This window comes from Mus caroli, unplaced genomic scaffold (assembly GCF_978045245.1).
Source record: "Mus caroli unplaced genomic scaffold, Mus_caroli_1 scaffold_2, whole genome shotgun sequence".
Lineage (NCBI taxonomy): Eukaryota > Metazoa > Chordata > Mammalia > Rodentia > Muridae > Mus > Mus caroli.
This window is the reverse complement of record NW_028227257.1, coordinates 44,000,496-44,027,365: the sequence shown is the minus strand read 5'-3', so window position 1 is coordinate 44,027,365 and position 26,870 is coordinate 44,000,496. Positions and strand designations below refer to the sequence as shown.

Genomic DNA, 26,870 nt, shown 5'->3' with positions numbered 1-26,870 from the left:
CATGTGTTATATACCAGAGTGAGACGTTGGGTGTCTTTCTTTAATTGTCCTCCAGCCTTATTTCTCCCTTAGCGTGAAATTTTACCTTTTGACTAGGCTGGCCAATCAGGTCAGTGAGCTTCAGAAGTACCTGTCTCAGCCCTTCCCCAGCAGTAGGGTTACAGGCTCTTTACCAGCTGAGACTTCTTCCTAGCTTGGATAATATAGATCACATGGAGCCTTTCTATATGCCAGGAGCTGTGCACACATAGCATGTGACGTCAGCCTTGAGTACCTCAGATGGGTGTGAGGTTGTGATGGCTAACTGAGATTATTTTCTAGAGTTTATAAGAAAGAAATGAGGCATAGCTTTGAGCCAACACTGAGTAAGAGTGTTATCCATAGTCCCGAACTGGCTATTGGTGAAGAGAATAAACATGAGTCACAGCTACATCCTTTATGACACAGAAGGGCTACTAGCACAGAACTATGTTGGATGATAAGTACAAGTATAAACTATATAATTAAAAGCAGTCTTTCTAAAATTCAATAATGCAAGCTAGAATCAACGATCTGTTTGTGTGTGCATGGGGTGTTTATACCTACTTTTTGTGAACCTTGGGTCTCATCCTGACCAAGCAGATACTTTACCCTTGAGCCACATACAGACCCCAAAGACCTGTTTAACTCTTTTATTCACCATTTGCTCTTAAGTATTCTGGGCCATAATAGTAATGCTGCCAGGTTTATAATCCAATTCTTTCAAGAAAATAAGGACAGAAAGAAATTATTCTTTTGATGTAATCACCCCTAGGTGCCCTTAGTAGCATCAACCAGCTCCCGACTGGTCAATAAAACAAGCCGTCAGGATAGGGAGACCTCAACCAGGGATTTTCAGTTGCTAATTGTTTGGGGAGGGGAAGGCAGATAAAATGAGCATAATGTTTCCTTTTAGTTGATGGAGGTAGACTTAATATCTTTTCAGCAAGTAAGCCCATCGCTTTAATAATTAACAGCAATTTTAATAAATCATTGAGAGGGATGTGATTTCTAGGTTTCTTTCTCTGAAAGCCACAGATAGTAAGTAACTACAGGGAATCACACTTTGCTAGAGTGTGCAGGGTGTTCGGTTGGGCAGAGACACCTCCCGGGGGTTGAGTTTCATCCTCTTCACTAAGGGGTCTCCTCTGAGTACAGCTCTGCAAGGCCCTGCACTGTACTCAAAAGGGAGAGCAACCAACCCCTGTGATGCTGGCGAGGACATTCCAGGGGTGTCCTGGGCTGGCAGTGCTCACCAGAGCAAAGCAGCCAGGACAGCATTTGCAAAAGAGAAAAGGTTTTCACATCAAATGCTATTTAAGATGAAGTTTTTTTTCCCCAAAGAGTTCTTTGCAAGGCTTAAAATGCAGAGTTAAGAGGTGTGTTTATTGATGCACAGAAGTGGGGCCTAGCTTAGCTGTGCTACGCAGAGATGTGACCTTGAATCTGTGTTAAACTCACTGTGCACAAGTCCCCTTAGTTCAAAAATAGAAGTGAGAAATGCCTTCCTAGCTTTGCCTTTATAAGACACAAATAAAGATGGCTCATTTTAGAAGGTAAATCACACCTTCAGGAACTTCACACCTAATCACAAATCATTTTCTAAGTCCTTTTTGTGATGTGTAAGTTGTCCACAGGGCCCACCATTTTACTGTTCACTGAGCATGGCAAGCACATCCTGACTTGTAGGCATTTACACTCTGCCTATATTCTCATTCATATTTATTCCTTCATATTCCGTCTCTCTGTGTGTGGTTCTCTCTCTGTGTCTCTCTGTATCTCTCTGTCTCATCGATGTCTCTGTGTGTGTCTCTATGTGTCTCTCTGTCTCTGTCTCTCTCTTTCTCTCTCCAGTCTTGTATTTTCTCTCCTCTTCTTAGGAGTGTTCTTGCTGGACCCTGGCCCAGAATGTTCTGCTGCCATCTCTCGACTCCCCCGCCCTCTCCCAACTTCCTCTGACACAGACATCCAGTTAGGTTTTCCCTCTAGCACAGTTCATATGGTGTCTCGGTCTTGGTGGTCTAAAGGACTCAGCACCCCTTCCTTCTCCTGTCGGGAGGGCATATAGGAGACACCAGGAACATGCCGCTATGTTCCAAGGTTCACTGCTCACGTGAGGTCGCTCTGGCTGCAAGTCCCTTGCACATAAAGATGAGGCATGGAGCCAGCATTGGTCCCAGGCTCCAGCAGAGACTGGGTAATTTAAGACCCAATGGGAGCTACTTCAAAAAAGAAAGAGCAAGAATTCCTATGGAACTGCTGCAAAAAGCAGCTTCAGAGGCCATGGCATTGGCCATGCCATTAAGAAGAAATGCATACATGCAGGGAAAGGCACATAAAAGTCCAGTCTTTTCATAAGCCTTTTAGTATTCTTTTGTACCCACTAAGCAAGAGTTGAAAATGGTCTTTGTTATGGTCACCTTTTCAGACACAAGCGTTTCTTGTCACTATTTTTAATTACTTGGTATAATGTATTATTCTGGAACAAATCATTTTAATTAGAGGTGCTTACCATAAGAAAGGCCTCATCAGTTTTCTCTTGTATTTGAAATAAAACTAGGAAATAAATCTGCTGTTTGTAGAATGTGAGGGGGCATGAGAGGTGGAAACAGGCCATGTTTCTCTGATATTGATAGAGATATTTATTATAAATCCTACTTATTTGACACCAGAGCTTAGAAAATAAGCAGTCCCCAGCCGGGCAGTGGTGGCACATGTCTTTAATCCCAACACTTGGGAGGCAGAGACAGGTGGATTTCTGAGTTCGAGGCCAGCCTGGTCTACAGAGTGAGTTCCAGGACAGCCAGAGATACACAGAGAAACCCTGTCTTGACCCCCCCCCCCCCATAAAAAGAATAGGCAGTCCCCTTCGGGTTTTCTTCTCTTAGTTATGCAGGTAACTTTCTTGACTAACAAGTTCCCTGTTGATAGTTTCCTTGGGTAACTTCTTACTTTGCCTGAAGACATGTTTTCTTGGTGTTGTGTCTTCTGTGTGTGGAGATGTATTTGCTTCAGCAATCATTTCTTTATGCTGCTTCTGTGAGAATCAGGGTCTACCCACAAGGGCCTTCCACTATAGCACTGACCCCTCAGGGAAACTGAGCACCCATTTACCTGGAAGTAAAGTATTTACATCAGAGGCACTGTGGGGAAAGGACAGAGGGAAACAGAAAGGGAGATGATAGTTTCTCCAATTGACTAACCTTATAAATTAAGCCGCAGAGGTGAAACATCTTTATTCTGGGGTAAAGGAGAAGTCAGAAAACTACTGCAATTGATGAACCCAACATAAACCTTTGAGAACAGTGTGTCCCTTGCAAGTAACTGAACTGAGAGTTCCCTTCCCTGACTGGTTCTGGTCACATGGAGGTCACCCCTGTCTTACAAAGGTGAGGACTATGCGGAGACTTGTGTCTTAGTCTCTTTAGAGTGCTATAACAAAAATGCCACACACTGTATATTTTTCACATTCCCTGCAGCTGAAAAGTCAAAGATAAAAGCCCAGGCAGACAGGTACCTCCCAACAATCTTGTCACGGTATATAGATGGTACTTTCATGTGCAAGGAAGAAAGGTAAAGGGCCTCTTGGGGACCTCTTTTATGTGTCCTGACCCGTTTGTCTGCCCAGAATTTACATTTCCAGTGACCATCACTTTAAGACAGGAATAGAATATATGAATGTGTCAGTGGGGACATATATATCCAGACCATGACACCTTGTTAAACAGCATCAGACCAATTTCATATCTGCAAAAAATACAACTTGAAAAATCAGGAAAGGTGGTTTGCTATCCTTGCTGGGTTTCAGTAGCCTTCCCTGATGTCTAAGCAGAGGCCAGGCTCATTTCTGAGGTAGGGGTAAAAATGAAAGAAGCAGATTACATCTTCCACTTGACACTAGATTAGAGCATCCTCCATATCTCAGTCCCAGCTGACATGAGCACTTCAAAGGCTCGCAGTTGTTTCTTAAGAGATTGTCATTTCTCTTTCTATGAGATATGGGAGGCTGGATAAACAAGAAGTCTCTCATCTTTAATACCTGCTCAGTAACTCCCAGGCTTGCCCTCCTGCCCTGATTGTGATCTCCATGTCAGGCACAGGACACAGGCTCCTTACCAGGACGAATCTCTCCAGTTCACTGTCCCTAACCATCAGTGAAAGATAGGCCAACTCAAACTGCCTTGAGCAAGTTTTCATGGTTAGAGGTGAGGAGCAATTTATTTCCAGCAGGGAAGGTACTAGCAAGACTAAAGAAAAATCTTATCCTGGTTCCATATGAGAGCATGGGTCACCCAGAGCCAACTCCATCACTGGGAAGTCTCCTGGAAATGTAGGAGTAGCTGCAGTCTCCAAAAGTCCCACCCCAGTCAGCCCTTTACCTCTGTTGTAACCACAAGAAGCACTAGAACCTTCTGAGGACCTTGTGCAAGCTGTATGAGCTCCCTCCCCTGGAGCCTGCCTACTGCCTCCACGAGAAACTGGCAATAGGCAGATCTCACTAGGATCTTACGTGGGCAATCACAGTGCTGACAGTTCAGAGCCATGGCCACGTCTAACCTAGACAGAACAAATACACATTGTGTTTGATGACTTAGTCTCTGTGCCAGCCACTGCATGACATGAATGTTGGCAGAGACTGGCTTGGGAAGAGAGACGTCTAGGGTGGAAAAGCACAAACTCAAGCTGATCATGACATGAAAAATTAATTTTCAGTGAGGCTAATTCAATAATAATTTATAAATTTGGGGTTTATATTATGCATAGATTTGTATACCAGGTCAGAGGAAATATGTACATACCAAGAATGTTGTTCTTTGTAACTCAAAAGGTTAAAACCCAGATCTAACTCTGCCTCTCCTAGTATCTGTTTCTTCTTCAGCAGCTAGCCCGACTTCAATTAGGATCAATGTTCTCATCTGTAAAATAGGGTTGATTGTTTTTATATATTTTTTTAAATTTTGGTAATACATAGTCTTTATTAGGAATGCTAAGAATTGTTAATGTCTTATAGTAACAATTGATAAGTATTTACTTTGTTCACATTGCATTGTGATTTTGTTTTATTTTAGTAAGATGGAGTCTCATTAGATAGCCCGGACTTTCCTCCAAGTCTCAATCCCCCTGCCTTAGCCTTCCAACCACTGTTATTACCGGTATGTGTCAGCATGCCTGGCTTTGGTTTAGTTTATGTGTCAAATTTTCTAGTACCTAGAGGTACACTGTAGTTGATATTATTCTCTATTTTTAGTAATGGAGAAATGCATTTCTTTGCTTTTTTTTTTTTCTTTTTCATTTTTCTTTCTTTTTTTTGGTTTTCTTAGACAGGGTTTCTCTGTGTATCTCTGGCTGTCCTGGAATTCACTTTGTAGACCAGCCTGGCCTCTAACTCAGAAATCCGTCTGCCTCTGCCTCCCGAGTGCCGGGACTAAAGGCGTGCGCCACCACACCAGGCTAAGAAATGCATTTCTAATCACCATGTTTGGGTTATACTCATTTGATCATAAAGCTGATTCTAGTGATCATAAGGTATTTTGTGCCTTTATATTTCTGTTGCTGTCTAAAGGAAGCTATAATGTAAAAATACATACTTTACATACTGCTAGGTAAAATAGAGAGGCATGACTTTGAATTATTGGGTAAATATCAACATAAGAAAATATGCTATATTAAGGACATCTGGTGTGAGCAACAAATGTCCTAAGTTGGAAGAGATGAGTTGCAGGTGTGCCTCAGGTGTCCTATTGCCAGAACACAGGGAAAAGGAATGGTCATAGGTCACCGTGTCCATTGCATTGAAGGAAAGCAGCAGGTCAATGGGGCCTTCTCTCTGGTTCTAGTCTCTGAATGGATGTTCCTTCCTTAAAAGCCAGTCCTACAAAGATATCAAAAATACACATTAGAAAAAAGACAGCACCTTCAATAAATGGTGCTAGGACAATCTGCAGAAAAATGAAACTAGGTTCTTATCTCTCACCATGCACAAAGCTCAACTCCAAGTGGATCAAGAATCTAAATGTGAGACCTCACACTTAGAAACTGCCAGAGGAAAATGTAAGCAGTCTACTTCTATAGGGAGACACATGTAAGGACATTCTGAACAGCACTCCAGTGGCACATCAGTCCACAAATGAGATAACATGAAACCAAAAGGCTCTCTACAACAAAGGGAACTGTCAATTGAGTAGGAGGCAGCCCACAGAAAGGGGGATTTGCCATTCATACATTTGACAAGAGGATTCATGTCTTAGTATTTCTATTGCTGGAAGAGACTCCATGACCGAAGCAACTCTTATAAAGGAAAACATTTAAATTGGGACTGCCTTACAGTTTCAGAGAGTTAGTCCATTTTTGTCATTGTGGGGAACATGGTGGGGAGCATGGGACTCAAGCAGATGTGGTGAAGGTGGAGTTGAGAGTTCTGCATCTGGACTGCAGGCAGCAGGTCTTCCTGTGACTCTGAGCCACTGAGCCCGAGCTTGAGCTTCTAACAGCAAAAAGCCCAGCCCCTTGTGATGCATTTACATAGGTTTGTTTTGTTTTGTTTTGTTTTGTTTTGTTTTGTTTTGTTTTGACGAAGACACACATTCTCCCACAAGGCCACCCTTACACCATCAAGACCACACCTACTCCAATAAGACCACACCTATTTCAACAAGGCTATACCTCCTAATAGTGTCACCCGCTATGGACCTATGGGGACCATTTTTATTCAAACCACCACAATTAATATCTACACTATACAAAGAAATAATAAAACCCAGCAAAGCTCTTGTTCATTTTAACTGAAGTAGTAGTGTGTCTGATTTGTGTGATGCAAAACCATAAATTCATTTGTATCTGTTCTCTCCTGTTCGTGGCTATTTGTTGATTCAGCATTCACCTGTGCCAACTCCTTACTCCCTTTCATTCTTTGAATGTCCCTTGAGGTTAGTGTCAATTTACTTTCAGATAGAGAGGAAAACTTGAGCTTGAGAAGATTAATCAATATGGCTACCAAGATGCTTGAGCAGGTGTCTGTAGAGAGGAACTTGGAGTCTTCAAGCCACTGTAGAGCCACCTCATTTGAATGTCTTTGTGTCAGTTACTTTTCAATTGCTCTGCTAAAGCACCATGACAAAGGCAACTTAGTTTATTTGGGCATGTGGTTCCAGTGGGATTTGAGTCTTTCATGACAGAAGCTGCAGGCATGGTGGCTGGGTTAGCAGGTTGAGAACTCACATCTGGAACTGGAAACAAGAGGAGAGAGAGAGACTTGAGAATAGTTCATGGCTTTGAAACCTCAGGGAAATCCTTCCTCCAGCAAGGCCACTTTCTAAATCTCTCCAAACACTGCTACCAGCTAGAGACCCAATAGTCCAACATCTAAGCCTATGGGGGACATTTTTATTCAAATCCCCACAGCCCTCATCCTCAAAAGGTGTGAAAGCATGACATAATGCAAAAGCCCCCACACCATTCTCTTCGCCATATCGGAATCTTCCCAGTCACAAACAGGAAAAGGGAATCCTATACCATTCCTGTACCAATAAAGTGGAATTACATCACATATGAGCCAATCCAGAAAAACTGGCCATAGTTGGAGAAAAGGATTTACTCGTCCCTAGTTTGTGTTGCAAAGCCCACAGTATAAACATAGATAGACATCAGCAATTCACCTAGATAGCTAATTTAAAGGAGGGCAGGAAGGAAAGACATACTATAGTCTACTTTGAAATAAAATTTATAGGGCTAGGGAGATGTCTCAGTGGGTAAAGGGTTTGCTACCCAAGGGTTTTGATTCATCAGCACCCACTCTTGCAAAGCAGAAATGGGGCATCTCCAAGGTAAGCTGGCTAGCTAGACTAGAGAAATTAGCAGACTCTGGGTTCAACAGAAACCCCTGCCTCACTATATAAGCAGTCAATGTAAACTCCAGGCATTGACTATTGAATCTCACATGCATGCAAATATACATACATGTGTAATCATACACACAAGGCACATACCCCCCCACACACACCTGTTATCTAGGTACCCATCCACCCACTCTCCTTTTTATTCAGCTGGCTGAGTTTTCTGTAATTCCTTTCAAGAAGAAAGGAGATTAAATTTTATTTGACAGAGTACCTTTTGAAATAGGAAGAATGGAGAAATATTACTAAGCTAAATCAATTTGAATATTTTCTCAGGTTACACTATTGAATTCTGTGAAGATAGCATACACTAAAAAATGACATCCAGCTTAATCAGGCACTCCAGGTTTGATGAGGTGGAAGGTGTCTCCAGAAGCCCCCTGAGTGGCACGGTGCCTTCTGAGCAGGGATCTGAGGGACAGAAATAGACTCTGCCAGCAGCGCGGCCAGCCAGAGTGATGCTTCTGCCCCTCTCAAGAAAAGTGGCCTCTGTCTGCCACTTGTTCAGAATTTCCACAAGAATTCCTGACCCTTTTTAGTCTGCACTCTCTGTAGCCTAAAGTAAGAGTTGGGCCTGACAGCCAACCAGGCCCTTGATTGTCAAGGTTAGCTTCTCACCAGAGAACTGAAAACACTGCTCCCAGGAAGAAGTTCTTTTATGGTTTGTTTTCTTACTAGCAGATTCAACTACTGTTAACTGGAAAAACAGATTTTCAAAGGACACAAAGTCTGGCTTCCTTTTACAGTCTCCTCCACAGTTCCCTGGGTGGTAGACAGCATACCTGACTATGGGTCTTGGATATCATTACATCGGTCTGGCTAGACTGCCACAGCCTGAGTTCTAGTCTGAAAGTGCACATGTGAAATTGAAAACTAATGTTGGAGAAAAAGAATAGATTGTGTGTATTTACTTCCAGCAGAGGCTCAGTGTTTATTTTGTTGGTAGAAACCTAAGTAGGGTTATTATACGTCCTTTCAGCTAGCTGTCACTTTGTTCTCAAACTTGAGTTCTGAGCTGTCCAGGATAGATTGGATGGGTCTGGTGAGGAAACTTCTCAGCTAAGTCAAGGAGCTCGTTGTGGGCTTTTATGAACTATGCCTTTAGGATCAGTCAGGGCTTCTCTATAAGGTCCCTGGAAAATATCTATCCTGGCCATTACTTCTCACAATAACAAATAAGGAATTATCTCATGAACCAGATAGGCCATTTGTAAATATCTCTTTATCTTGTTTTAGTTGCTGAGGACCCCAGAGGCAGATAGGTTTTGTTGTCTAATTGTTGGGGATCATCCAGCACCTACCTGTCTCTGTGGGTTTCTGCCTTTCACACTATCTGTTTTACCATTCTACTGTAACTTGCTTCTTCTTGATCGGTTTTATTATCTCGTTTTGGAAGAAAGTAGCTGCTGCTGCTTCTCTTTTCTTCTTCCCCTCCCCCTCCCTTCTCCTTCTCCTTCTCCTTCTTCTTCTCCCTCTCCTTCTCCTTCTTCTTCTCCCTCTCCTCTCTCTCCTTTGCTTTCCTGTTTTTCTTTTTTGTTTGTTTTGTTTTTCACTTTTAAGGTCACAGGAATTGAACCAAGTGCTGGTTAAGTGCTATTTTACAGATCCTGATCCATAGTTGACAGTTGTTTTGTTTTGTTTAGTCTTGTCTTGCTAAGTTGTACAGGCAGGAATTGAATTTGTGATCTTTTTGTCTTAGCTCCTGAGTAGCTTCAATTATGCCATCCTGCTGTGCAAGAAGTAACTTCTTTACAGGGGCATTCAAATGGTGACCCTATGCAAACTGGGCTTCCCCGTCAGTCCTTCTGAGCCACCCCAAGTTTTGAAATGAGTACGTATGAATTAGGAAAAGATGTACCTTCTTCCACACAGCTCACTTTAACATGTTGCCTTATGCGGCACCTTCTCTACTGGAAGTTCCAGAAGAACTGATGGATCTGGCCTGGTGCCATCCCTTCACTATGAAAAAGTTCGTTTTTTGTTGTTGGTGGTGGTGGTTTTTTTTTTTCTGTAGCAAAATATTTTATTTGAAAATTTTATTTGTCCATTTATCCTTTCATGAATGAATTAGTTTTAAGTTGATTTTAAAATAAATACTTCAAGTGCAAGAAAGCCAGAGATGCGCAAGGCCATTTTAAGGTCTCTCATGAATGTGACATTCTAGAGTGTGAGCCAGTCAGTCCAAAGATGACAAAACAGCAGACCGTGTTTGGTGCCAGAAAGGAAGTAGGCAGGTTGTTGTGACTGGACCCAAAAAGCATAGTATGGAGATTTGAGAGCCTCTGAGGAGAAGACAGGATAGATCAGTCATTAAGGGGAGAACTGGAAAATGAAGAGCCACAGACACCAAGGGGATGAGAGAGACACTGAAAAGGTGGAACTAGAAGTGCAAAGGCCTGGAGGTTTTAAGGAAAGCAGGTTTGTTGTTAATGAGCAAAAAGAGTCGAGATCAGGAAGCCGGTAGGTCAAGTACAACAGAAGGAAGGACCTGGATCCTTTAGACCACTGTAGGTGAAATTTTACCCTAAATATAATGGGAACTTAGTTTAGGATTTATTTATAGAACTGGCTAAAACTTAAAGACTCAGGCTGGCTGCTGTGGGGTAAACCATGGAATGGAGAACAGTCCACAGCAGTGGTGACAAGGTCGTGATGGTAGAGATGGAGTTAGTGGGCATAACACGTCAGTGCGATGAAAGCAAACTTAAATGAATAAGAGGAGAAACCACAAGGAAGAAAAAGGCAAGGATGACTCTCAGTCTCAGTGAGTGAGTTGGCAGAGTGAAAAGTTAGATGCACCAGTCACATTTCTTGAAGTAAGGACAGTCTGTGATGGTAGAGAAGCTGAGAGAGGAGAGAGGGAACTTAAGAAGTCCCATCCGGACACGTCCAGTTCATTTTGAAACATCTCGGGATGACAACTGGGGAGTTAAATGTCTGATCTGGATCCCACAGGTCATTAGGCTGCTGTTTTAAATGTGGGAGACAGCAATAATTTGTCAGTATTGATGCCATGGCGTTTTACAGAAACCTAGGTGCATGATGGAAATGAGACATCCAAGAACCAAGTCATGAAGGGCATATGGAGTTTGGGTGTGTAACAAAAAGGCAGGAAATGGCATTAGAGAAATGGGGCATGGTCAGCGTGTGATGAGAGAAGGTATTTCAAGAAGAAAGGAACTGTCAACCACGCAGAGGCCAAATCACACACATACTACTGTCATACAACTTGTTTATAGTTGGTTACCATGATGACAATACTGTGTACTGCAACTTAGTGAGTTGTGTCTCTGAACTGTGTACCTTGCATACATACTTTGATTAGTTAGGATTCCGAGACAAATTTAGGAGGAAGTAAATACTTAATGGTGCAGCTGCATTTTGTCCCCAAAGGCAGAGGTCTTCCCTCACCTTCGCCTCTGTTATATTCACTGATATGTCTCCAGTTCTCAGTACTGTTATGGATCTCCCAGTACCTGGTATGGAGTTGAATGCATGTGGTGGCTCTTCACCAGGAATCTAACCAAACTGAAGCCCATCTTTGTTCAGGGACACCAGGCCCCTGGATTCTGCCACCTGTGGTGGCCATCTCTTGACATCAGATTTATTGTGATGAATATTGCTCTTTTTCCTAGAATTTAGAAAGATAATTTTGGATGGATGAAACTAAGAATCTGAAATACCTTTCTTAAAATGTTAATCTTGTAATTGCTATTTACTTACTGGTGCTTTTATCCATGGGGAAAGGACAGGTTCCTAATTGTTAGCTTTGTGGTGAGCTAGGAAGACATCTTTAGATCATGTGAAGAATGCCTAAATTTGTTGAAGCACAGAGTCATGTCTTGGTATTATACAAACATAGGGCACATTGCATCTGAGTTCGTTTCCTAAACATTCCTTTTCTCTCACTGACAGAATTTTCATGGTACTCCTAAATGTAATAGACCAGGAATCCCTTGGGCATAGGGTGGCTCTACTGTGGTGCGTGCGTTTGTAGAACACGTCTTCTTAAGGGAAGCTTTCATTCTGTGGTTTTCATTGAGTTTCTGGAGTCAGAGTACACAGTAGTGGGACACAATGCAGCGTGCAGCAGAAGCCCCGGGGGGCTCATGAGAATATGTCACTGATGCTAGTGTTGGTATGGACCAGTTCCAGGCAGCAGTGTGTCCTGTATGGTGGGCAATCAGGTGACACTTAGTTACCTTCCAGGAGCTCCTATCACAAGACCTCCATGTGAGTGTTCGCTGATTCGCCCGCGAATGAGGACACCACACACAATAGGGTTCTTCTGCAGCAAGCTTTATGCGTCTTGAGAGGGAGAGCATAAGCTTCACAACCGGAGACCCCAGGCAGTCCGAGCCCCTCCTTTTTATAGGAAATTCTCCCCGCCTCGGACGTGGCAAGCCATGATTGGCTCAACACTGATCACCCCATATGATGTTATCCCTGAGGCGGAGCTGCCCGGGGCGGGGATTTCCAGCGCAGGCGCAAACTAGTTGTTTACTAGTTGGTACTGAGGAAATGACTCAGTACCGGAAGAGCGGCGCCCCACACCTCCACAGAACTCTTCTGTATAAAGCCAAGTCAGCGGTGTCATTAGTTTCAAACCTGTTACAGAGGAATGTTCTCTGTTAAAGAGGTAAACCTTTCAGTATACAGAAAGAACACACTGTGTTCTAAATAAAAAATGTTCAAGGGGGCCAGGCCGTGGTGTCCTTTAATCCCAGCACTTGGGCAGAGGCAGGTGGATCTCTGTGGGTTTGAGGCTGTCTTGGACTACAGAGTGAGTTTCAGGACAGCCAGGGCTGCACAGTGAAACCTGTCTCAAACAAACAAACAAAACCCCCCCAAAAAAACAACCAAACCAATCAATGAAACAAGAAAGAAATGTTCAACAGTATTATCAGAAATGGAGTTTTTAGGATGCAGATATGAAAGGTGCCTGCTTGTGGTCCTGTGATTGGATACCATGTTGTAAGTTATGAATACCCTCCCACTTCTTTTTAACAGGAATCTTTTGTCTTTGAGCCCAACTGCCTCTTCAAAGTGGATGAATTCGGCTTCTTCCTGACGTGGAAGAGTGAAGGCAAGGTATGGCATAAGACAGCAGCTTGTCCTGCCTGCTGTCCAGGTCAAGCCACTTCCCTTCCCAATAGGTGGACCAAGCTCCTCTTGAGGGCATGCAGACCACGCTTCCTCCTTCCCTCGAGATTCTTCACTGCATAATTTCCCGTCCCACTCCTTGGGGATAGCCTTGGAACTACAGACATTATGCAGTTTAGCTCTCAGAGATTCAGCTGGAGGAACGAAGCTTGCATTTTTTAAAAGAGCTACAAGTCATTGGGAAAAGGAAGCTACATTGTTATAAAAGCTTAGACAAAACAGGTCTGGTTTAATCTTGAGAGTTAACAATAGTTTCTAGAACATAATGTTCAAGCTGAGACAAACAGATGCCTTATAAAGAGCCTGGGCAATGATCTGATGTGCAGCGCAGCGCACACTTCATGAACATTGGAGATGAACCAAGACAGGTGGAGTTGGCAGTGTATAAAAACTGGCGTTATTCCTACTTAATGTTTTATATATGCAGATATTTAATGATGCAAGGCATTATTATGCGTATAAATACAGTAATACTTTATAAACATTTTACCAATCATTTAGAATTACACTCATATATGTATTCATATTAATGTGTATACAAATATGAAATAGTTTTGAGTCTTTTCTTGCTGATCATTAGACATCAATGCTGTTATTTGCTTTGCATTTTGCTATTTGTATGAACAGCATTGATTTTATCTTTAGAAATGTTTGTTAATACTCTGGGCCACCAGGCTGGCAGAATTGAAGTTCATTGCCGGGGTGTATGCTCTCTCTGCAGGAAGGACAAGTGCTAGAATGTTCCCTCATCAACAGTATTCGCCAGGCAGCCATACCAAAGGTAAATACGATTGGTGGTGTTCTTCAACTTTATTTTATTTATAGCGTGTAAGTGGGTGCTTGCATGCATGAGTGTCTGTGTGTGTTGGGATGACGTGAGTGTGCATGTGCTATCCACGTTCCTGTGGAATTGGCTCTGTCTGTCCACCCTGGCATGGGTTCTGGGAATACAACTCCAGTCATTGTGCTTGTGTAGCAAACACTTTTACCCTCGGAGCCATATTGCTGGCCCTGCTGTTCTTTTAAACATAGATTTACAAGAGCATACTTTTCATCGGTAACTCTTAGGTGACTTGGGTTACATTATTTGGATTTCAGTTATATTAGCAATGTTTTAACCCTTGGAACTAGAAGCATTGTATTGTGTCAGTATCAGAGAGGCTGATCCCTTCATCTAGAAACTGGTTCTAAAACCTCCCTTCATCCCCTGAAGTCAGCGATTTGCTCTTCATGTGTAACTGATGACTGTGGGGGTTTACATGGCTGAGGCACCCATACTGCTTCATCTGTGCACTCAAAACACTAGTGCACACACAAAGCCTGGCTGAACTCTGAGAGGGAAGGCACCCGGAGCACAGAAATCAGGGATCGTCAGAGATTGGTGTGCTTGAAGAAGAGGCTGTCTACAGAGTGCTCTGCGGAATTTAAAAGGTTTCTCTTCATAGAATGTTCAACCACAGAATTTATTTCCCTCACTGTAACCGCCTTGTGTGGTTTCAGATTTCCCAAACAAAGTTCTATTCCTGATTGTTTGTTTGTTAGTTTTTATTTGTCAGTTGGCCTCTTTCATGTTAGCTATGTTTCCTGTGTAACTACTTATTGGAATTTCCTCTGGAAAACAAGCGTGGTATTTTATGTGGGAATTAGGGTAAACTTTCACAGCTTTCCTTCCATGTGAGGATGCATACATTATAGAAATGCAAATGCTTGCTCTTTTTATCCAAGCTGCATGTGAGTCTTAACTTCATTTCCTCAGAATAGCCTGTGCTAGTGACTGTGGTGGTGGTGTTCTCATTCCTGGTAAGTAAGCCCAAGCCTGTGTTCTATGGTAAGAGGCTCCGTGGGATATTCATGGACACAAGCAAACACCAGTACAGTCTTTCCTGAACATCACCAAGGCTGAACTTTTCTGAGAGTGACAATCAAAAAATTCAGACAAGGAGGCGGGAGATGTGGTTCAGCAATTAAGAGCACTGGCTGCTCTTCTAGTGGACCCCAGCCTGATAAAGTCCCAGAACCCTCATGATGACTTTCAACTATCTGAGCACTAGGCACAAACAATCATAGACATACATGCCATCAAACAAATAATTGAGATTTATTTTTAAAAGATGTATACAAAAGACTATTGAGCCAAGTTTTCTTGAAGAAGAAAGAAGAAGAAGGAGAAGGAAGAGGTGGAGGAGGAGGAGGGAAGAGGAGGAGGAAGAGGAAGAAGAAGAGGAAGAGGAAGAAGAAGAAAAGTATGATGCTCTTCTGATGCAGTTTTTGTCCACTATAATGTTGGGGACTTCAGCCCTCCAGGTTTTATAGTAATGCTAGTTCCCTGGGGGGTTTTAATGCAGCAGGGACCATTTCCCTTTAGGTATATTTTTATATGAAGTGTGGTTTCTTTTCACCGCATTTTCCTCCACACTCTGCAACCTACCATATTTTTTCCTATTTTTATCCATCTACAGGATCCCAAAATCCTGGCTGCTCTCGAAGCTGTTGGAAAATCTGAAAATGATCTGGAAGGACGGATATTGTGTGTCTGCAGCGGCACGGATCTGGTGAATATCGGCTTCACTTACATGGTGGCTGAAAATCCAGAAGTAACTAAGGTAACATCTCAATAGCCTCCCTCCCCAATAAGTATATGTTGTGTGTGTGTGTGTGTGCGCGCGTGTGCGTGTGTGTGTGTGTGTGTGTGTGTGTGCGTGTGTGTGTGTGTGTGCGCGCGCGCACAGTTGTTTAATGTTTAATATAATTTTAAATACGAAGTTGAGAATTGTACACTCATTTTAATCGTTTAAAAGTTCACTGCTCTGCTGGAATATTTCTGTAGAAAATTCAGCATCCCAAATGCTTTCATTACCCATCACACACAGAAGTCAGCCCGGGCATGTTGTGTTTTCAGATAACTAGCCCAGGCCTCCCATAACTTGAATGTACCCAGGAGTTCCTGTGATCAGTAGGTCTGAGTTAAGAGACAAGAGATTCCTTTTCGGTTAAGCTCAGAGAAGCACAGTCTGAGTATCAAATACCTTGGTCAGTCCTGCCCACCAGAAACAATGTAAACCATGAATATGGCTTAGGTGTAGCTGCGTGCGAGAGAGCAAGCATGGTATGCATGAGGTTCTAGTATAAAAAATGAAATAAAAACGTAAAACGGTAATGAGTGGCTCAGTAGTATAAACTGTGACAAGCGTGTTCAATATCCTGGGTTCTACCCTCAGTGCCAGAGACCAACATGGCTATAACTATTTCTGTAAAATATGGTTATTTAACCCAGTATATTCTAACCATTGTTATTTTAGTATGCTATAAGCATAAAATTTACTAATGACATAGTTTACATTCACTTGTTCATAGTGTTTGACATCTAGTGTGTGTTTTCACATCAAACATGTAAAATTAAAAGTGCAAAGTAGCCGCTGTCTACCATATTTAACAGTGTAAATTCAGTTGCTTAAAAATCCCAATCTCTTTTCCTCAGTAGGCTGTTTGAAGTATTGAGTTAAGACCCATCTTATATTATGATGCCCATTACGTAGTAAGAAATCATTGCCCTAGCAAGGTAATCCCTAAAGGGATTTTGGTGCAAAAAGCTTCAGACTTAAATCTTCCCAACTTGACTTCCAAACATAAGTAATCTATATGAAGGAGACCAAGTCTTTTCTCTTCTATCATAGAGACCTGGGTTTGGGAAAGGAGAGGTCTTTCATTTTCCATTAATCTCATAATTAGAAACACAGCATAGATTTAATGAGAAAGGTAGAGATGCTGAGTTGTATAGGAAGAAGGATATTCACCAGCTAAGATCAGGTGGGGAAGCAGAGGACCATCACAGTCATGGACTCTGGGTCTAACAAGAGGCAGAATTGAGTGTTGCTCACTCTGGGACCACGGGGCTTACTCACCATCACTTGCATGGCATGGCCCTCATTCTAGAAGCACTGGCCTCACCAGGGATGTCCTTGCACATGAGTCCCAGACGCCTAGAGGCATTGATGCAGAGCCTGCATTTGTAAAAAAAAAACAGCTTCCAAGTGACTATCGTGTGTGTGCGCGTGTGTGTCTCAGAGGCTCTTGCTTTGTGCCTTTGGAAGAAGGCATGGGCCCTCCAAGGACAGCTTTTGCTCTGTCCTTGTGGAAGTGGCTTTGTAGGTTTTGTGCTATTGTTCTATGTCATCTCAGTTTGGGAGAACAGCTTTTACAGGCCTCTCAAGTTTTTATTTCTCTGCTCAGACAGGAGCCTAATTTGAATGGATTATTGACCTTGATCTAGACAAATAGCGTTGCATATTTGCTGCAAAGGTCTTTCTGCTCACTGTTTGCCATAGCAACCCTGACTCTTGGGGATCTCGTCTGGCTAACTGTGAAGAGAATGACTTGCTTGTCACATACACATGTTTGGCTACTTGGAATTTTGCAAAAAATATTGTAAACTTTGTTGTCTTGTGACATCAATTCCTGCTAGGAAAAAAAAACAAAAACAAAACCACTGTGATTCCTTCTAAACTCCAGAATCTGCACTCGGGCTCCGATTAGCTGAGCAGAAATCCGTCCTTTTCCTTCTCAGCCAACTGGGAACGTAGACACCATACTTACTCTTCTGTGTCCCATTTATTTTTTTCTTCTGTGAAATGAGACTTGCGTAAAAAGTACCCGCTGTGCGATTGGGAGGGTTGCCGGACTTGCTGCTTTGAAAATGTGCATGCATTTCATCTTCCTGTTAGCTATGATGATCCCAAAGTCAGAATGTAAGCTGGGGGTGGGGGGAAGATCAGGATGAGCCTCCTACCATCTTATCTCTCAGACATGACAAATAGACTGTGGAACTCCAAAGACCACATGGGAACATAGACCAAAGCCCAGGCTTAACCTCACACTGTCTGCCTTTGCTCCTCAATGGTGGCTACATCGCTCTAAGACCTGAGCTAGTAAGGTCCTGGGAAAATGTCTCAAATCAGCAAATCTCAGGTGCTTGTTTCCCATAATTTGATTGCTGTCAATCTTGGTCCATTGTGTTTAAGAATCTCCTTCTGGAATATACAAAAATGAGTAAGTTATATGTAGAGGAGGGATAAAGTGGGCAGTACATCCTCAAAGACAAAATTTAACTGTTTTTCTTTAAGTAGCAGACACGTTTTTAAAATAGTTTTATTTCCTAGAAAATAAAGACTCTAATTCTGTTCTGATTTTCAGTTCAAACTCACAGATATTTAATCCTACTGTTTTTGTGGAGAAAATATTTTAGCTTCTCGGAACTGTTACTTAGAAGAAACTTTTTTAAAAATATTTCTCTACTGGTATAATATACAAATGATAACTCTCATTGTCCAGACTGAAGAGGGTTAGTTAGATCATGTCCTTCTGGTTAACGAGTGCTTGTTGACAGCATTAAATACCATATTTCCCTAACTATGAGTAATAATTTTTCCCTGAATTTTTCAGTGAATATGCATGTGGATGGGTAATGATGCTCATATCTTGTTATCAATACTTAAAGGCTTATATTAGTCAACACCAGAACCTTTATCGACTTCAGTATTGACAGTATTTCCTACATTCCCATTTTATTCCTAATCTTGGGTAGCTGCATCCCTAACAGATTATACAAGCCAAGAAATGAGTGATTGGGTTAGGTAAAAAAGATGGAAGAGTCCATCAGTTAACTCAGGTCAATGAGAGTAGCAGAGTAGCTTAAGGCTATGCAGGAGAGAAGGCAGATAGAGTTTAAGCCTGGGCTTTGGTCTGTCTTCCTGACTGGTCATTGGAGTTTCACAGTTTATCTGTCATGTCTGAGGTGGAGAGGTGGATGTGACTCAGTGGTACCAGTCACATATGAGTGGAACCAAGGACCCTTGAATTATGGGATCACAGGATGTGCTAATGGCCCAATTAGCCCATATGGAAGATGTTCCTGGTGAGTTCATTACAAAAGCCAGTAACAGCAAAGAAGTGGTTTTTATATTAATCTGTAGAGATCTTGAGTGCTTTGGCTAAAAGAAACTACATGTGCTTCACTTTCTGGCCATTCTCTCAATGGCTGAGCTGAGACATCACTTGTCATCTGTTGGTGGGATGTCATGGAGCTTTTTATATATACCCCAGCCATTAAGGATATTTGTGGAACGGGCTGCTATTAAGCCCTCATTTCATAGCTCTGTGACTTCCCTTAACCTATCGCTTGTCTAGTGCTGTGCAGATTAGCACATAGACAGCATTTGGAGGAAACAAATAGCAATCTACCTTTAAAAGGATTGCTCTAGAATATCCAACCCTACTAGCAGCAGGCCTTTTTCTTTTCACTAGGCTTTCATTTGTTTATTTAATGTTTTATTATAACCGACATACACAGGTTTGAAAATTAATAGAAGTCTTTCATTGTAAGCCTCCAAATTTGGGGCAAAAGAATTTACTATCTATATCAACATGTGGCCTGGAAATTGAGTTTAGTGTTTAGGTATCCAAGGGCTTTGAATGTCTTAGGAGCATTCCACATTTCTTTCTCTGACCAAGGAGGGAAACAGGAAGAGAGTTTCCAGCACTGCATTTGATTACTGAAGTGCTTGAGTCTCCTCCTAACTCCTAGACTATTACGCTACAGAACAGTCTGATTGTTCTGAAAAATTCACTTCTCCAAACATTTAGCCGAAGCCAACTTTCTATTCATCCAGACTCCAGAAGGACCGAATTTATCTCAAGAGAAAATTTTCTGACTCTGAGCGAGTCCTTCAAATTGTTTTCAAAGAGTGTCTGCGATGTGTGTGTGTGTGTGTGTGTGTGTGTGTGTGTGTGTGTGTGTGTATGTGCCTCATTTTACATGACTGTTTGGTGAGTCAGTAAAGCCCAGATGATTCAACTTTCTCCAAGTTCAGGTTGCAAATCCTTATAAAGTGTTTTCTAGTCATTTGACTGTGGAAATGTGGCTGTGTATTTTCCAGAGATGCAAGTCTTATATAAGACATCCTGGAAGCTCAGCTTGTGCCGTCTCCAGCTGCTCTCCACCGTGTAAACAGCCTAGCCTTGCTACTTGCCACTGATTTAGGCTTGTGCTTGACTCCACTTCTCCTCCCTTATATGGTATCCTGAACAAGGTGGTGGCCAAACTTTTCACCTGCTGTCCTCCTCTCAGCCGCTCTGCCAAGACCACCCACACCTCCCTGTCACACCCCCAAACCATCCATTATATTATTCAAATTTCGTCTCCTCAGTATATCCAGAGCACAATTGCTTCTTACTGCCACTGTTGTGTGCTGTGGTCCTGACCAAAACTATTTATATCTCCTCTTCTCCTCTCCTGTTCTTCTCCTCTCCTCTCTTCCTCTCCTCCCCCTCACCTCCCCTCCTCTCATGTCTTCATCTTGACCTTGCCCCTTGTAGTCCATTCTCAGAATAGCAGCTGAAGATAAGCCTCTTCAGATCAGGGGCTTTCATCACGTGGGATGCTCTAAGGCCTCCAAGTCTCTATGAAATCCAGCCTCATCTGCTTCCTTGCCTGCCTTCACCTCCGTTTTCCTCAGCCATGTTTCTGTCAGATCTCTGTGGATATGCTGGCCGTTTGCTCTTTCCCCTGTTATAAAGGAAGGTTTTATGTCTGTTGTTTGTTTGTTTGTTTGTTTGTTTTGTTTCCCTGTTTTTCCCCCTGGTTCTCTTTTCATCCCTGCTGGAGTATTCACTACCTACTGCAGCTCCTGTCCTCTCGACACACTTCAGCCCTTCCCCATTCGTTCTTCTTTCCAGGTCAGTTTCCAGCCTTTTGAAAGTGCTCAATAAACGCATGCTTACTGAAGACAGCTATGCTGGCCAGGCCAATATATCCTAACCCAGCTGGTTAAGATGACAGTAGTCTTGCCCTAATTTTTGGGAAATGGGTTCCAGTATCCCACAGTGAATCCCTAAAACCACAAATGGTACCAAGCTCCGTATGCACTTCTCCATTGTTTCTTCTTCCTGTAAACACATCTGATTAGGTTTAATTTTTGTTAAAGGAAGTCACAATCCATAGTGAATTGTGAACAATAGATTGTGATAGAATTGCCAACATCAGTACAGTTATGCATGAGGACATTATTAAGTAAAATAGGGACTTATTTGAGCACAGCCCATCTGATAATGAGGTAGCTCTGAGTGCCCAACAAGAGGGCAGTACATCCCAGTTGCTTAGAGCGGGACAATATGGGATTTGATTCTGCTACCAGAGGGTGTGCAAGTTAGAACTTATGAGTAGCTTGCTTCATCCATTTTTCATTTAATATTTTCAGACATGAGTCACCAATACCATTGACAGTGAAATAAGGGTAAGGGGGTGCCACTGTATCAGCTCGGTGTTGTACACTTTGATTTTATACAGACTCGCTGAGGAGGAGCTAGGGAAAACGGTACTTGACAAGCAGGCTGAGAAAATGTGATTTGATGGCAGTCCAAGGGGAACGGAATGATCTATAATCCCGAGGTGTTATTTTTAGAGTCATTTTTCAGGATGTAATGAGATTGCTGCCACTGAGAGTCCATGACAGGACTGGAGGTTTCGATGCTGTTCTCTTGGCTTCCTCCCAATCTGGATCACCATATCCTGCTTACCTCAATACTTCCTGTCCTTCCACTTAGAAAATGTCGCTTTCCTTTCCTCTCCTGAAAAGCCCTCTGTTAAAAAAGAAATGCTAACAAATTGCTGCCACCTTTACCCCAACCCCAGGGTGCTGCTGGGTAAAAGGTGTGTCTTCTCTGTCATGTAGCTAGAAACACTTGAGAAGAAGCAACCTCATGCTGAAAGCTTTGGCCCTTTTTCCAAGAAACTGTAATTAAGCTTTTTATTCTTCCTCCCTGATTCCTCCTCCCTGAACCATCTTCATCCCTCTGCTTATTATTTTATCATAGGCTATGCAAATTAGTTAGTAGCACGCTTACATCTTATTTACTTAGAAAACCAACTCTGGTTTGTTTGTTTCTTTGTTTGATTCTCAGAAGGCAGCTAGCTCAGGAGGGTTTCCATCTCCAGCAAATAGGAGTTCAGATGTCTTTCGTTCCGTTACTGCTGGTGCTGCACAGTGCAACCCCAGTCACTGTGCTGTGCGCCAGGCTCAAGCACATCCCACATTCAATATTTCCACAAATAAATCTGCCATTTTATAGCAACTCGAATTTTCCTTTGATTATAGAAATAAGTTGTTATTGTGAGGTTCAAAATGCAGAGATTGGAACTGAGTTCAGGCAATTTCCATCCCGCTCATTATACTTTCTTCAGGTTGTAAATATTGGGCGAACTTTGTAAATTATACTTTGTGACTAAGTTACCAAATAGTCACTAGACTAATTACTGCAGAAATTAAGTTATGAAAAGTAGTAAGTGTTCCTTTTTTGGGTTTAAAAATGATAGTAGGGTGTGTGATTTATTGCAGGCAACACAATATCACTTTCAGAAACTGAGTTGAATGTTAAAGGCACCTTGTCTGCACTTGGATTATGTTGACTAACTACAGAGGTTCCTGGAGAAGGAAGGGATTTACTCTTTGTTTCACTGGGAAAACAAAAGCAGGCCTCACCTCCTTCTGTTGGCTCTGCTAACATCCTCCACAACCTCAAAGACCTCAGTCTCGTTCCTGCATGGATGGTCAAGCACTGAGGAACTTCAAGAGATCAGACTGAGCTTCAGCCAGGGTCTTAGAGAGGTGCCAGTTCTCGGGGCCCCTTCTTGCCTGATAGTGAGAAATCTAGATAAAGAACCTAGGAAAGTTTGAACAGGTAGACCTAAACCCAAGTCACCGGTTTTCATGCCCACAAGTGTTAAAGTGGCTAGAGCATACAAGTAGACAAATGCAGCTCCCTGCTCTCCCAGCCTGGACATGAATTCACCAAGGCAGAACAATGAAAGGCACCTGGGGTAAACCAGGGTCTGTGACTCTAGAGAGCTCACATTTGCTTCACAGGACCCCATGTTAAAATCCTTTCATACAGTAGTTTGTGTTAGTTTGGGTATGATATGCCCAGGGTCTTATGTATTCTAGGCAAATGTTCTACCACTGAGCTAGACCCCCAAACATTACAATGGTCTCAATTTTCAGAGTATAGGCTAGCGGCTCCCAGAGCCCTAGCAGCTCCCACAGAGCTTCAAAGTCATGTCCAGGCCCAGCCTCGGGCCTTCTCAATCAGCAACCCATGTTCTGGTGATCCGATTTGCCCTCCAGATGATTGTGTTGTACCCTGAAAAATGTGGCTATGGGAAAACAGTCCACCTTAATGTCCCACCATCCTATGGAGATCTAGGAGAAGGGGCATTCACCTGCTGGGGTGAGCTTTGCTTTCTGTCTTCTTAGGCAGCTGGCTGGTGAATCTGAACCTCTCTCCCCACCCTCAATATTCAATAAGTCTCTTCACTACCTTGCCTCACAGTGAGGCTTAAACATAACGAGTATAGAGGATGTGTGTGTATCTGTGTGCATATGTATGTAGGGTGTGTGCATGTATCTGTGTGGGGGAGAAGGTGTGTGTTTATGTTGTGTGTAGGGGGGTTGTCTCTCTGTGTGTATGTGTGTGTTTCAGGGGGAAGGATATGAGAGGACTCTCTCTCTCTCTCTCTCTCTCTCTCTCTGTGTGTGTGTGTGTGTGTGTGTGTGTGTGTGTGTGTGTGTGCGCGCTCTCGCATTTCATGCTTCCAAAACTAGCAGTTGGCATTTTCGTGCCAAAGTGTTAGATCCCGTGGGAAGACTGGAGTGAGCATTTACGTTTCTCGGTTTGGCAAGGATCGTAGCTAGCTTTGAGTGCCAAGCCTCATTGCATACTGAAGAGTCCGTGGAGGTGCTGAAAGGTCATGACTTGTGCTCAGCAAAAAATGCCATGGATGCTTTACCTTCTCCGGAGATTATTGTATGGTAAGACCATGGGGGTCAAAGTATGGTCAGGGCGCAGCAGGTCGTGTCACTTAGGAGCCAGTGTCAGAGTCACCAAGGCAAAAAGTCATTGGGCCAAGATGCTCAGGTGCTTCCTGTGGACACTGAGGTATGAGCGGTCCCACGGGAGAGCATGGAGGTCTCAGTGGTCCTCTACGCATGTGAGCTGCACACAGGGAGACAGTTTGTGCGGCATTGGAATGTTGAGTCCAGATTGGTCCCTGGTGGCCACTAGAGAAAAGAGGTTGCCCTGAATCAATAAATGTAATGCAATTTTCCCTGTACCCTCAGTGAGTATAGTTTTTACAAGGGAAGCAATCTTTTCATCACCTAATCAAATGACAGGCAAAATGAAATAAAAATGGTCCCAAGATAAAGAAACAGAATAAGAAAAACCAGGCAAAAAAGCATATATGAAAATATAGACAAATGTAAAGGAAAATTGTTTAGTGCAATGCACCACGAACAAACCAAACTCTGTCCACCGAAGGAGCTGTCCAAATGGTGGGAGACCAGGCCCTCTGAGTAACATTTGGATAGATCCAGAGAGCTGGCTGCCAGGTTGTCAGAGTAAAGGAAAGGACATTTTATTCATATGGAGTATCTGCATGAGAAGTCCAAGAGAGGCTTCACTATGAGCTGTGTCCCATGACAATGGTAGTCTGAAGGCACCCAGGGTCCCTAAATTGCATTATTTCAACTTGCACTTATCAGCTGTGAGGGATGAGTCCCATACACCAACTCATTTAAATATCAGCATAGAGTTGCTACTGATGGTTGTCAATCAATCTGTGATAATATTGAGCTAGTCGCCTGGCTTAGGTATATCTTCTGTTATTGGACTGGCTTAGGTATATCTTCTGTTATTAGAAAGCTCAAACTAGAGTTACCACTGCATTCTGCATAGGAAGTACAGAAGAATACAGTCACACAAAACCAGCAGTCCCTTAAAATGAGTTTTCCAGTTCCTGTGTCATCTCGTAAAAATTGCTATGAAATTTGCTTTCTATAAAACTGCTTCAAAATGAACAAATTGAGTGTTCTTTATGACTCTGTAGTGTTGTATAACCACCCCCACTGTATAGTCTATAACACATCATCCGGAAAGGAAGCCCATCCTTCCTCCACCATCCCTGTCTGCAACCTGAGCACATCCTGTTATCAGTTGGCCTCCTGCTGTTTATCAGCATAGTGTATCACATTCTATCACTAGGAGTTTCACCACATTCATTTGCTGGTCTTTGAAAATGCGACCCTCAAGTCCCTGTCATCTAGTCCCTGTGATCACTGAGGTAGGCTTCCTTGGAGTTTTAGCTTCTTTTTCTTTGGAAAATGTCCAGTGTCCGGATCACTTCCCTTTGAGGATCTGTGGTGTTCACGAGGACCATACTGTTCCTTTCTGGTGCCCTCCTACCATTGTGTTTCTGGAATGTACTGGTTGAGGAACAGAATCTAAACCTTCCCAGAGCACATATTTTGCCCTGATTTTCGTTTATCAGATGCCTCTAGCAGGAGAGTTATAATAATCTCCACAGAAGCATATTGTGAAGTTCAAATTTCTTCTTTGGCTCCTGGAAGGAAAAATGTCACTAGCCTTAAATTGCTTCTTCATTTTCCACAGAGCTCCAGTTTTTACTGCTAGCAAAACCAGCTATTGGGAACATAACGTGTGTGTGTGTGTGTGTGTGTGTGTGTGTGTGTGCCCACCCGCCATGTGTGTATGGGTGTTCATGCATGCATTTGCGCGCTACCAAGAACACATATGGTTCTGAAAGCTGAAACTATTTTACCTTTCAGAAGTTGTGCTGACCCCTAGTAATAATACAAACTGAACATCCTTACTTTCAGAATTCTAAATCTGAAGTGCTCCCCAGTGTTTGTAGTACAGGCATGAAAGAAAGATGGGACCTGGTGTCACAGGTAATAGTCACAGTGTAGGTGCAGTAAAAATATTGTGAAAAATTACACAACTTACAAAATTACAGGATATGGGAATAAAGTATATATAAAACACAAATGAACTTTATGTTTAATATATGGACTCATCCCTAAGATATCTCATTCCATATGTACTGGCTAGTTTTGTGTTAACTTGACAGAAGCTAGAGTCTTTTTAGTAGAAGGAAAGTCAACTGAGAAAAGTCCTCCATCAGATTGGCCTGTGAACAAGACTCTTGTACATTTTCTTGATTGATTATTGCTGTAGGAATGCTGAACCCACTGGGTGGTACCTCCCCCGAGCAAGCTAAGGGAGCAAGTCAGTAAGCTGTGTTCCTCCGGGTCTTCTGCATCAGTTCCTGCTTCCAGGTTCCTGGAACACTTGAATCCCTAACCTGACTTTCCTCAGTGTGATGGAGTGTTTGTCACCTGAATGATGTAAGATGAAATAAACCCTTTCCTCCCCAAGTGGCCATGGTGTTTTTCACAACAACGAAAATCTAACTAAGTCAGTATATTATCTTACTATGGTATATCTGCACATATGCAGATATTCCAGTCTGAATAAATCTCAAATACATATAGTCCCAAGCATTTTCTATGCGTATTAGACACTGTTCAAAGTGTTGTGCGCATTATTTAATGTCACAACATCTCAACTGGATGACTATTAATGATGGTCTTCCTTATCTAGAGGAGATATGGGCCCGAGAGATGAACTTGCCAAGGTCATACCCTTAGTGACAGTATACACCCGTCGTGCCAGGCTCGGCTCCAGATCTCGAGTTCTAACACTGCTGTGCTGCAGCTCACAGCTATGAATTTTTCTTACCAATATAAAGACAAAAGTGTGACCAGCTCCTTTACCTGTAACATAATATGGTTTTCACATAGCGTTTAAGCGAATAACTTTAATGAGGTTATTATGAAGTTGCTATTCTGTGGGATGTATATACTTTGAGAAAGCTACCATCTCAACATT

General features: G+C 42.6%; 1 protein-coding gene across 11 annotated transcripts in view; it reads left to right on the top strand.

Annotated features, from left to right (window-relative positions):
* Plcb4 (phospholipase C beta 4) overlaps positions 1-26,870 on the top strand; it is a 360,685-nt gene that overhangs the window by 241,753 nt on the left and 92,062 nt on the right. For all 11 annotated transcript variants that reach the window (XM_085833842.1, XM_029473929.2, XM_029473932.2 and 8 more), the window contains 3 exons: positions 12,921-13,001; positions 13,795-13,854; positions 15,533-15,676. In XM_085833842.1, coding sequence (XP_085689968.1) covers positions 12,921-13,001; positions 13,795-13,854; positions 15,533-15,676 — 285 coding nt within the window. The remainder of the gene's footprint in view (positions 1-12,920; positions 13,002-13,794; positions 13,855-15,532; positions 15,677-26,870) is intronic.